Genomic DNA, 10,783 nt, shown 5'->3' with positions numbered 1-10,783 from the left:
AATTTGATCACTGATTGTGAGATGTGTTTCTCTTTTATCTAATAGTTGGACGTGTTTCTCGTTCATGTGACATTGGGATAAATGTTAGGGTTATGTAGGGACGTGTTGCTCGATCATTTGACATCTAGTTGGATGTTAGGGTTATGTAGGGTTAAGACATGAATTAATTAATTAATATTAGGATTAGTTGTAGGGTTAGGGAAAAAAATGAGTGAATTAATTAATATTGGGATTAGATGTAGGGTTAGGCAAGCAAAATGAATGAATTATTAGTATTAGGATTAGATGTAGGGTTAGGGCAACAAAATGAATTAAAAGGGTCGAATATTTCCCTAAATCATGATAATAATAATAAAAAAAAACTCTCTTTCTACCTAATACCATATGTTACTTTTTGAAACCTAATACCATATGTTACTTTTCAAAACCTAATACCATATGTTACTTTTCAAAAGATTGACATTAACCCTTTTGTAAAATTCTAAAAATTCATCTCTCTTTCTAGCATTAATGAATTTTTGGGGAATGTTGATTGAACTGTTTATGTTTAGTATTATTATACCAAATAATGTTAAACATGTTGATTGAAATGTTTTTGTTAGCTACCCTAGGAACCAGTTTCCATTCAGATAGTTACCCACTACATAGTTGGAAGGAGAGGCTGGAAGAATAGGCTCCTTGTATATGAACGATCTTATTTCTACGATATCCTGGTGCAATCGATGATGATTCGAGCAGAGGGAAAAAATCGATATCCTGGCAGGTATTAGTCGATATCTCAGGAGGATAGCTGGTGGAAATAATTGAGATCAATGGGTGGCTTATTGAGTTTTCAGAGTTCCTTTGCACTGAGAGGTGCAATTGCTAGTATTACATATGTTCAGAATGATAAAGACATGTCTACTTTAAACAATTTACTTATAACTACATAAAAATAGATATTTCTTTGACATAATATAAATAGGAAAGAAAAGTTCATCACCAAGTCTATTTGAAAGTCAAACAAATGCCCCTCAATCATCGTCACATTATTTATCATTTAATTCTTCGCCATAAAATATTTATTAATTCAACTTTTATTTATAATTACCATTGAAAAGAAAAGTTAAAATTGTTCCATTATCCATGAAGAAAAAATTAAAACCTCCCATGCATCCATGTAAGCCCATTTGTTTCTCTTATGGTCCATAAATATGTGTAATCAACATTTTATACATGCACAATACCTCCTTTTAGTTTACATAATTTTGCAAGAACTGTAATTTAAATATAGTAAACATGACTTTACCTCTCATGTCAAGAATATAATCTTACATATTAATACACAATTTTTTCAATGTTAAAGTCCTCATAGAGTTATCACTACGTGATTTATATTGATTTTTAACTAAACAAGAAGAAAAAACATGTGAATTGATTAATAAATCAATAAGTATCTAAATCGAGACTAAATCTTCAATGTTGTTTCTAAATTTACTATTTTCTCATTTTGGTTATATTCTTCTCATTTTCCTATTTGAGAAGGATTTTGACCTTGAATCCTTATTATCATAAATATTGTACGCAATTGGAAATACTTAGTTTTAAGTCTAAAAATGTTTCCACTGCAAAAAAGCGTGTAAAATGTTTGTGAATCTTACCAATGATATAAAATTCCAACAAGACGAATAAGAAAACAATATAATCAGTGAAATAAAGAAAATAAAAACATACAACAATAGTATAAATGATGAAATAAAAAAAATGCATATCACTCTTTGTTGTCATCACCATGATTATCTTCCTCGCTTGGCATGATAACATTGTTGTTCTCAATTTAGGGTGGAAAATTTTGAGTGAAACTAGGAGGGCTAGGGTTTCTGCTATCGGCCCTCTCTGTGCGTTCTGAGCTGCGCTTGGGTTTCTGCTACGTGGCTGCCCCTGCGGCGGCCGGCCTCAGGCCTGATCCTATGGAGACGCAGGGTCCTCCTAAGGATCCGCCTTCTTCTCCTGCCATTGACGCTTTCAACCAGCTTCTTGTCGGTTTGCCTCGGAAGAAAAGAAGCGAAGCAACAAAATTCGTTAAGAAGCTCGATGAAATTCCTGAGATCTCTTTGCCTCCAGAGACCCCCATTCAAGTAGCTTTATCTCTGGCTGATCGTGGTCTCATTGGCCAATTCATGGGACTTTGGCCTTCTCCGAAAACTACTGAGCAATGGGTCAACAGGAACTGGGCTCCTTGTTATCGGGAAATCTAGTGTCCACTCGGATCTGCTAGTCCCACTAAGACTGGTAGCTATCTTAGAAACAAAAAAACTAAAACCACTTTCGTTTTCCTTTATGAAAAGTAGATAAGAGTGGAATGAAGGACACCAACCTCAGTCTTGCACTTGGTTCCTTGCTTGATTCCTCTCCTTTCTGATAGATCCTTGCCGCTTCTCCTTCGTCTACCCAGCTTCAAAGAGCACCTATGGAATCAAAGCAGCATAATACTATCGAAGAACAGAGATCTACAATCATAAACAATATAGGACCAGATATATATTGACCACACAAATGCATATATCATCAAACATACAAGAATGTGGAGGAAAACTTGAATAGCTTTATTAATAATCAAGAATAGCAAAGAGGATTACAACCAATTGTTCTGACCCAACGTCATCCTCCAGCATGTAAGCCCTTCTTTCACCTCATGAAAAGCTTAGATCACCCAACACTATGATATTCCAATAAGAAACCAACAACACTTCCTTACAAGATACAAAATTCCAGCCCCTAACCTATGGATCTCTGTGATGAGGGATCCATATATAGATGTTTGCAGGGGGGTGAGTCAGCTTCAAGGATTTTGATTAGTGTACTCTCTCTGATAGTTCTTGGTTCCACTTGGAGATTTCATTGATCTCTTACTCATCCCTGGGCGAATTCTGAGAAGCAAGTGTCATATGAGAAGTCTCTAGAAGATTCCTTGATCATCCACTTAGCAAACTATCTCCGCCACTTGTTTATTTTCGTCTATCGCACCCTATAGAAGGACTTTTCAGTATGCATTGCACCTCCCGTGTGTACAAGGTGATATGCATTGCACCTCCTGTGTGTACAAGGTGAGATGCATCGCACCTCCCATGTGTACAAGGTGAGATGCATCGCACCCTGGCCATGGAGCAAGTGAGATGATCCAATTTTGACCAGTTCTGAGTAGTTTTTCATGGAGAACTTCTGGGAGATGGTGTAATCAGCTGACCTTGTTCCTTTAGGGTGTGAAACAACACTTTAAGGGACTTAGAAGCCCTTGGTTTATGGACATTTATGATTGGGGTTGCAGTGCCCAAAAATGTCTATAACAGTTGCCCCCTAAAGCATGAGGTCGTTAATCTTTTGATGTCGGGTGAAATGCTTTATCATGAAGATACAAAGTTTTTTCAAGCTGGAAGGTGACCTGTAATAAGATACAATATAATACATTATCTTCATAATATTTTTCATGATCTAGCTGAGGCAGGCATTCCCATGCTCAGCTTTATAAATTCATTTTCATGTACATAAGACAGACAACCGTCTGTGCGAGAGACTGATGATTCTAATAGAGTCATCATCCTTTGATTCGGATGATCATCTGTGCAACAACAATGTACATTTGATGTCTTTATTTTCCTGAATATATCATAGCCCGGATGGATGAAACTAGATCTGGGGTCTTCAAACTTGTTCAATATTCACTCGGAGTACAAGTCGATCCATGTGAAAGATGTTTTGGAGTCGAACATGGAAAGACATCGCCTGATTACCAGCCAATGATGTAAGCTGTTAAAAGGCGCGAGAGGAATCACCGAAATGATGATGACCCTCAAGGTACTACAATACAATTCGCGTGGTGTGAATAAGGGACTTGGCATCGAACACCATGCAAAATCTTTCGGTCGAAGTCCATTGATGTAAACCTATCGCCAGAAGTGAGAAACTTGCCATTGAGGCATGCAAGGTTCAAAGTACTGAAGGGGTTGTTCCTAAGTCAACTTCTTGGATAATGAGCTGATGTCGACAAGAAGTGACTCGCCGTAGGAGGGCCTTAATGAATCCCACATCTACGACACCAAACGGAGTAAATGATTTTGGAGGTGAAAACGATTTGATGATACAGGGTTCGAGGTGGCAGTCATGAAAGAATGGAGCGTGAATGTATTGCAGCGGATGAGACACAGGTGAATTCTCTGAGCGACTTCTCTTGAACATACCAGCGACACTGACATGATGGATTGGTAGCGTTAACCCCGAATGTGGATGGTGTGATGGACCAATGGTGATATGACCAGTGAACGGAACAACCCAACCCGACTTGGATGCGAAGTGAAAGTGTCATGTTCAAGAGCGACTTGCTACCAATAAAGTTTCTTCAAGTTTTCTTCCCAGTTTTTCCCTAGTCATTGCTGACCAGTACCTCTTTACTTTTGTCAAGCTTGAGTAGGATAACATATGCTTGTTCTATAATTTTCCCTTCGGCCAAACCCGTCGCTATATTTTAATGAGCCTAGCGATAGTGAAACTCGTTCTTGTCTGTATGGACAAGTTTGTCGCTATTCGGTTTTAACGAGTTTAACGACAAAGATAACTCGGTCCTTTTCAATTTTAGAGAGTCTGAAAGGGATGTAAAGGAAACTCCAATAATCCTTTTTCATCATATAATCCCTTAAGTCCGAAAAAGTATAAAATAATACGAAAGGGATGAATTTTCGGTAATTTTAACGAGCCGAACAAGACAAGCACTCGATCTTTTTATGTAATAATCCCTCAGGTCCAAAAAGATTAAAATCTAGAGGAGGGATAACACTTCTGGTTGCTTTAACGAGTTGGAGAGGCCAATTGCTCGGCAATCTTTTCATATTTTACGAGTCAAGTGAAAAGAGCTTAAAGGAGACTCGTTTTTGAGGAACAAGTGATAATTTCAGGTAGCAGCTGGTTCCAGGTAAGGTTTAGAATTTTCCAGTCACGACAGTGTCACAAGGATGGCTAACAAGATCAATCTTCGCAGCTGTTCCTCAAAAAGGGGCAAACAATCAAATGGAGGTGAATGATCGGCTAAAACAGAGTGGAGGTGATGATGAGAACACGACCAGGGCTCAAAAGCTGATGATAATGCATTCACAATGGTTATTTACTAGAAATTGGTTCATTTTTTAATGAGCTTAAACTCTGGGGGAACGTTTGCTCATTGCTTATGTTTAATTTTTAACGAGCTGAACTCCACATAAAAAACTGCTCGTGGCGGGTTTATTTTTTAACGAGCTTGAACCCTGCGGTAACATTGCTCGCGATAAGTTTGCATGCCCCCAACATAATAACGCAAATCGAGGTGCATGCCCCCCAAGCTTCATTGCATTCAACACGGTGGTTGGAATGAAGGTTTACCTTCGAGATCTTTGAAAGACTCGATTTGGACTTTACGAGATCATAATCAAAGACTCGATTTGTAAAGGGAGTTGTTTCATTTTTTAATGAGGTTGACACAAGAAAAGAACTATCCTCATAATTCACCATATTTACAATATTTGATAGAAAATAAAAAATTGAAGGATGATTAAGGTTGCCAGAATAATCTTCGTGGTAATCCAGAAGATGGGAACAATGGTGGTAATCTTCCCATGGTGCCTCTCCTATCATCTTTGTTATCTAGTGTCCACTCGGATCTGCTAGTCCCACTAAGACTGGTAGCTATCTTAGAAACAAACAAACTAAAACCACTTTCGTTTTCCTTTTTGAAAATTAGATAAGAGTGGAATGAAGGACACCAACCTCAGTCTTGCGCTTGGTTCCTTGCTTGATTCCTCTCCTTTCTGACAGATCCTTGCCGCTTCTCCTTCGTCTACCCAGCTTCAAAGGGCACCTGTGGAATCAAGGCAGCATAATACTATCGAAGAACATAGATCTACAATCATAAACAATATAGGACCAGATATATATATTGACCACACAAATGCATATATCATCAAACATACAAGAATGTGGAGGAAAACTTGAATAGCTTTATTAATAATCAAGAATAGCAAAGAGGATTACAACCAATTGTTCTGACCCAACGTCATCCTCCAGCATGAAAGCCCTTCTTTCACCTCATGAAAAGCTTTGATCACCCAACACTATGATATTCCAACAAGAAACCAACAGCACTTCCTTACAAGATACAAAATTCTAGCCCCTAACCTCTGGATCTCTGTGATGAGGGATCCATATATATATGTTTTCAAGGGGGTGAGTCAGCTTCTGGGATTTTGATTAGTGTCCTCTCTCTGATAGTTCTTGGTTCCACTTGGAGATTTCATTGATCTCTTACTCATCCCTGGGCGAATTCTGAGAGGCAAGTGTCATATGAGAAGTTTCTAGAAGATTCCTTGATCATCCACTTAGCAAATTGTCTCCGCCACTTGTCTATTTTCGTCCATCGCACCCTATAGAAGGACTTTTCAGTATGCATCACACCTCTCGTGTGTACAAGGTGAGATGCATCGCACCCTGGCCATGGAGCAAGTGAGATGATCCAGTTTTGACCAGTTTTGAGTAGTTTTTCATGGAGAACTTCTGGGAGATGATGTAATCAGCTGACCTTGTTCCTTTAGGGTGTGAAACAACAATTTTAGGGACTTAGAAGCCCTTGGTTTATGGACATTTATGATTGGGGTTGCAGTGCCCAAAAATGTCTATAACACTCCTCTGATCAAGCAAAGTGTTACCTCTTACTTTCTTGGGCGAGGGTACTTCCTCTTCGAATTCTCCTCCAAAGAAGACAAAGATCTGATCTTCCAAAATGGGCCATATTTCATGGGTTCTCAGGGCCTCTATCTGAACAAATGGACTCCGGACTTTGATCCGGCTGTCGATGTTCCCAAGGCTGTCTCGGTGTGGGTTCGTCTTCCAAATCTGCCAGTTCACTGCTGGAACTGGGATTCCTTGAAACACATTGGCAACACTCTCAGGAAATTCATAGATCGGGCAAATAACAAGGATCAGTACGACTGTGCTAGGATCTGCGTAGAAATAGATCTAGAGGTGGTTCTCCCAGAGGCAATCAAAATCAAAGTCAGCAGCTGGTCTTATGTGCAGATCTTGGATTATGAGCAACTGCCATTCAAATGTAGGAAATGCCATGTTCATGGACACTTTGCTAGAAATTTTCCGTCCAATGCAGAGCCAGAGAAATGGAATTAAGAGGGTTGGAATCAAGTCAAGCGAGCAAAAATCAATCAAAAAGGGCAAAAACCGGGAGGACCCTTTGGAAAAGGCTCTCTTCAGGCTAATGCTCAACGCCCCCCACCCAAAAAGGCGCAAGAAAACAAATTTGATTCTCTAAGCCAGCAGATAGAAGCTACTCAGGAGATCGAGACCCAAAAACCAGTTTCTCCAAGCAAAGGTACTCCCTCAGCCTCCCTTAAAGGAACAAGTGTTGAAGATCCCAAAGGTATGACTTTAGAAGATGAGGAAGAAGAGCAGGAAACGGACGAGTCAGAGGAGGAAGGAGAAATAGGAGAGTCCCAAACCTCGGTAAGAAGATCTACAAGAGGCCGTAAAAATGACAAGGAAAAAAAATAGCAGGAGACTTACAAAGACAAGCTACAGGGCGGCCAACCAACTCTAGAAAAACTGCTAGCCTCAAAGCCTAGGATGTTGAAAAACCAGCCCCAAGGCTCCAAGGGAGCCCACCAGAAACATAAATAATGAAGGTCATTTCCTGGAATTGTAGAGGTATGGGGAGTAAAGTTAAGGAAGAAGCCATGAGAAGCTTAATAAGAACATAAACTCTATACATACTTCTCGTCTAGGAGACTAAGCTGGAAGACATAGTTTTCCTACAAGCAAGCAAGAAACTTTGGTTTAAAAGTGAAGCAAGAGCAATCTCTGCCCGGGGCGCCTTGGGAGGGATTGGTACTCTATGGAACACCAACAAATTTTCCGTCACCTTTGAGGCTAGTAATACTCACTGGTTACTGCTGAAAATGCAGAATCTGGATACTAAGGAAATATTTTGCCTTTTCAATGTATAGTCTCCAGTCAATGTCGGGGAAAAAAAGGATTGTTTGGATTCTATAAGGCACTAAGCAGACTTGATAAACCTAGAAAATATAATTATTGCTAGAGATCTCAATCTCACTCTTTACTCGTCTGAAAAAGGGGAGGCAACACAGTCTGAGATCCAGCAAGGGAATGGGCAGAGGATCTTATGCAGGACTGGGACTTGCTGGACATCAAACCTTCTTCGAGTAAGTACTCTTGGTCTAACAAAGGAGTGGGCCCTGGTCATATTTCTGCCATATTAGATAGATTTTTCATTCATAGCTCCTATCTGTTACTAGGTTTAGAACCCAGAATGCACATTCTTGCCAGTAGCATCTCAGACCATAAGCCCTTAAAGCTAGAGCTCCTAGCCCATCTTGATCTGGGTCCTATTCCCTTTAGATTTAGTCCCCTCTGGATCAAGGAGCCAGACTTCATGCAAACAGTCAAGGATTGTTGGAGTCAGCCTGTCAAAGGATCTCCTTTCTTTATCTGGGAGGAAAAGCTTAGAAGGGTAAAAGGAGTTCTAAAACGATGGGTCAAAACCCTGTCCAACCCTGATACAGAAAGAAAAGCCATTAAAGCCTCTCTTGCCTCTCATCAATCTCATATGGAGAACGCTATAGTCACAGAGGAGCTGTTAGATCAAGAGGCTCATCTGCAACAGTGCTTTCATAAGGCCTGCTTAGCTGAAGAAGAATACTGGAGATTAAAATCTCGAAATCTCTGGCTCAAAGCAGGGGACAAGAACACTACTTTTTTCCACATAAGCCCAGGCCAGGAAATGCTTCAACACTATTTCTGATATCAAGGAGGATAACGACACTCACAAGGATTTTGAAGACATTAAGAAAGTAACCTTTTCTCACTTTCAAAACTTGTATAGTGAAGATAAGGATCCACACCAATACTCATATCTGTTAGACATTATTCCTTCTGCAATTTCTCCTCGTACGAACGAGATCCTTGAGGTCAAAGTCACTAAAGATGAAGTTAAAAAGGCCCTTTTTGATATGGATCCGGACAAGGCCCCTGGGCTGGATGGCTTCTCTGCCAGGTTTCTCCAAGTTTGTTGGCTGATTGTTGAAAATGATCTTCTCAAAATGGTTCAAAAGTGTCAAAGTACTCAGAAAATAGGAGACAACACAAACTCCGCTTTCTTAGCCCTCATACCCAAGGAAAAAGGCGCCAACAATTCAGTAGATTTCGTCCGATTTCCTTATGCAATACTGGGTACAAGTTAATCACCATAGTAATTTTAAATAGACTGAAGCTCATTCTTCCCAAAATAATTCCGGAGAATCAAGGAGGCTTCATCCAAGGAAGGCAGATCGTGGACAACTTCATCCTTGTTCAAGAGGCAATTCATTCAAGTCTTCTTCGAAAAGAACAAGGTATGGTGATTAAACTCGATTTAGCAAATGCCTTTGATCGAGTAAATCATAGCTTTCTTTTAAAAGTCATGAGCAAGTTTGGTTTTGGAGCAAACTTCATTAAATGGATCCGGGCATGCATCTCGGAGCCATGGATTGCTCCTCTTGTAAATGGAAGAGCCACTGATTTTTTCAAAGCTTCGAGAGGGCTTAGGCAGGGGTGTCCTCTTTCCCCTCTGCTATTTTTCATCCAAGCCTTTGTTCTCAGCTTCCTGCTAGACAAAAAGATGCAAGATCAAGATATTAATGGACTGTGTATTGCAAGAGGGGTCAAAAACATAAATCACGCCTTATTTATGGATGACACTCTGCTTTTGGGTACTGCCTCTCTTTCCTCTGCCTCTAAATCTAAAGCAGTTTTGGATGAATTCAGTGAGGCCTCAGGCAACATTGTAAATAAGAACAAATGTCACATCTTCAGCTGGAACACTTCGCCCAGATTTCTCTCCGCTATTTCTAGATGTTTGGGTTTTGCAACCTCTTCTTCTTGGACCTATTTCAAATACTTGGCCCTTCCTGTTTTTCATAAGAGACCTGCAAGCAAAGATTGGCTCCCTCAGATTGAAAAATTCAAGACTAGGATCCAAGCCTGGGGTTACTCCTGGCTCAACACTGCTGGCAAATCTGTCCTAATTAAATCTGTGCTCACCAACCTCCCCCTATTTCAATTTGCTGGGCTTCTTGCTCCGGAAATCATATTAAAAAAAATGGAAGAGTTCATGCGGAGGTTCTTTTGGAAGGGAGGAAAACAGAATGAAAACAAGATTCCCCTTATCAGTTGGGAAACCATCTCCAAGCCACTGTGGGAGGGTGGTTTGAATTTCAAAAACCTCTGTCAGCAGAATGTGGCTATGGCAGCTAAGATTATCTGGAGGATCATTGCGCCCAAGCCTGGCTGGGCCCAATTGGCTCTCTGGAAAAAGTATTTCAGAGGTCCTCGTTCTAGCTGTTTAGACAATGTGATTCATTTGCCTAACTCGTCTTTCCTTAAACTGTATGTTAAAGCTGCTCCTTTAATCAATGCGCACTCCTACTGGATCCCAGGAAATGGAAAAAAGATCAACATCTGGACTGATAAAATCATGAATATGGACCCAATTGAAGACAGAGCCTCCATTAGAGCGCTGCGATGCTGGATGGATAGAGAGGGGCTGTGTTCGTTGTGGGATATTTCTCTTTGGAGCGATTCTGTTTGGGAAGGTTGGAAATGTATTGAGGTGTCGGCTCATCTGATCAACGAATGGTCCACGCTGCTTGAACTCCTTCATGGCTTGGCGCCCATGCACATGAGGAAAAGAGATTTGAAAGGCTGGGGGCCGAATGCC

General features: G+C 40.3%; 1 protein-coding gene across 1 annotated transcript; it reads left to right on the top strand.

The window, feature by feature from the left end:
- Nucleotides 1-6,795: 6,795 nt before the first annotated feature.
- On the top strand, nt 6,796-7,182 carry LOC149266372 (uncharacterized). Its single transcript, XM_089408017.1, has one exon. It carries the CDS (start codon nt 6,796-6,798, stop codon nt 7,180-7,182), a length of 387 nt encoding a protein of 128 aa, XP_089264143.1.
- The last annotated feature ends 3,601 nt before the right edge of the window (nt 7,183-10,783 follow it).

The sequence above is a fragment of the Pinus tabuliformis genome, chromosome 6 (assembly GCF_031772625.1).
Source record: "Pinus tabuliformis cultivar Carrire ecotype Pingquan chromosome 6, CPIR1, whole genome shotgun sequence".
NCBI lineage: Eukaryota > Viridiplantae > Streptophyta > Pinopsida > Pinales > Pinaceae > Pinus > Pinus tabuliformis.
This window is presented reverse-complemented; position numbering and strand designations above follow the sequence as displayed.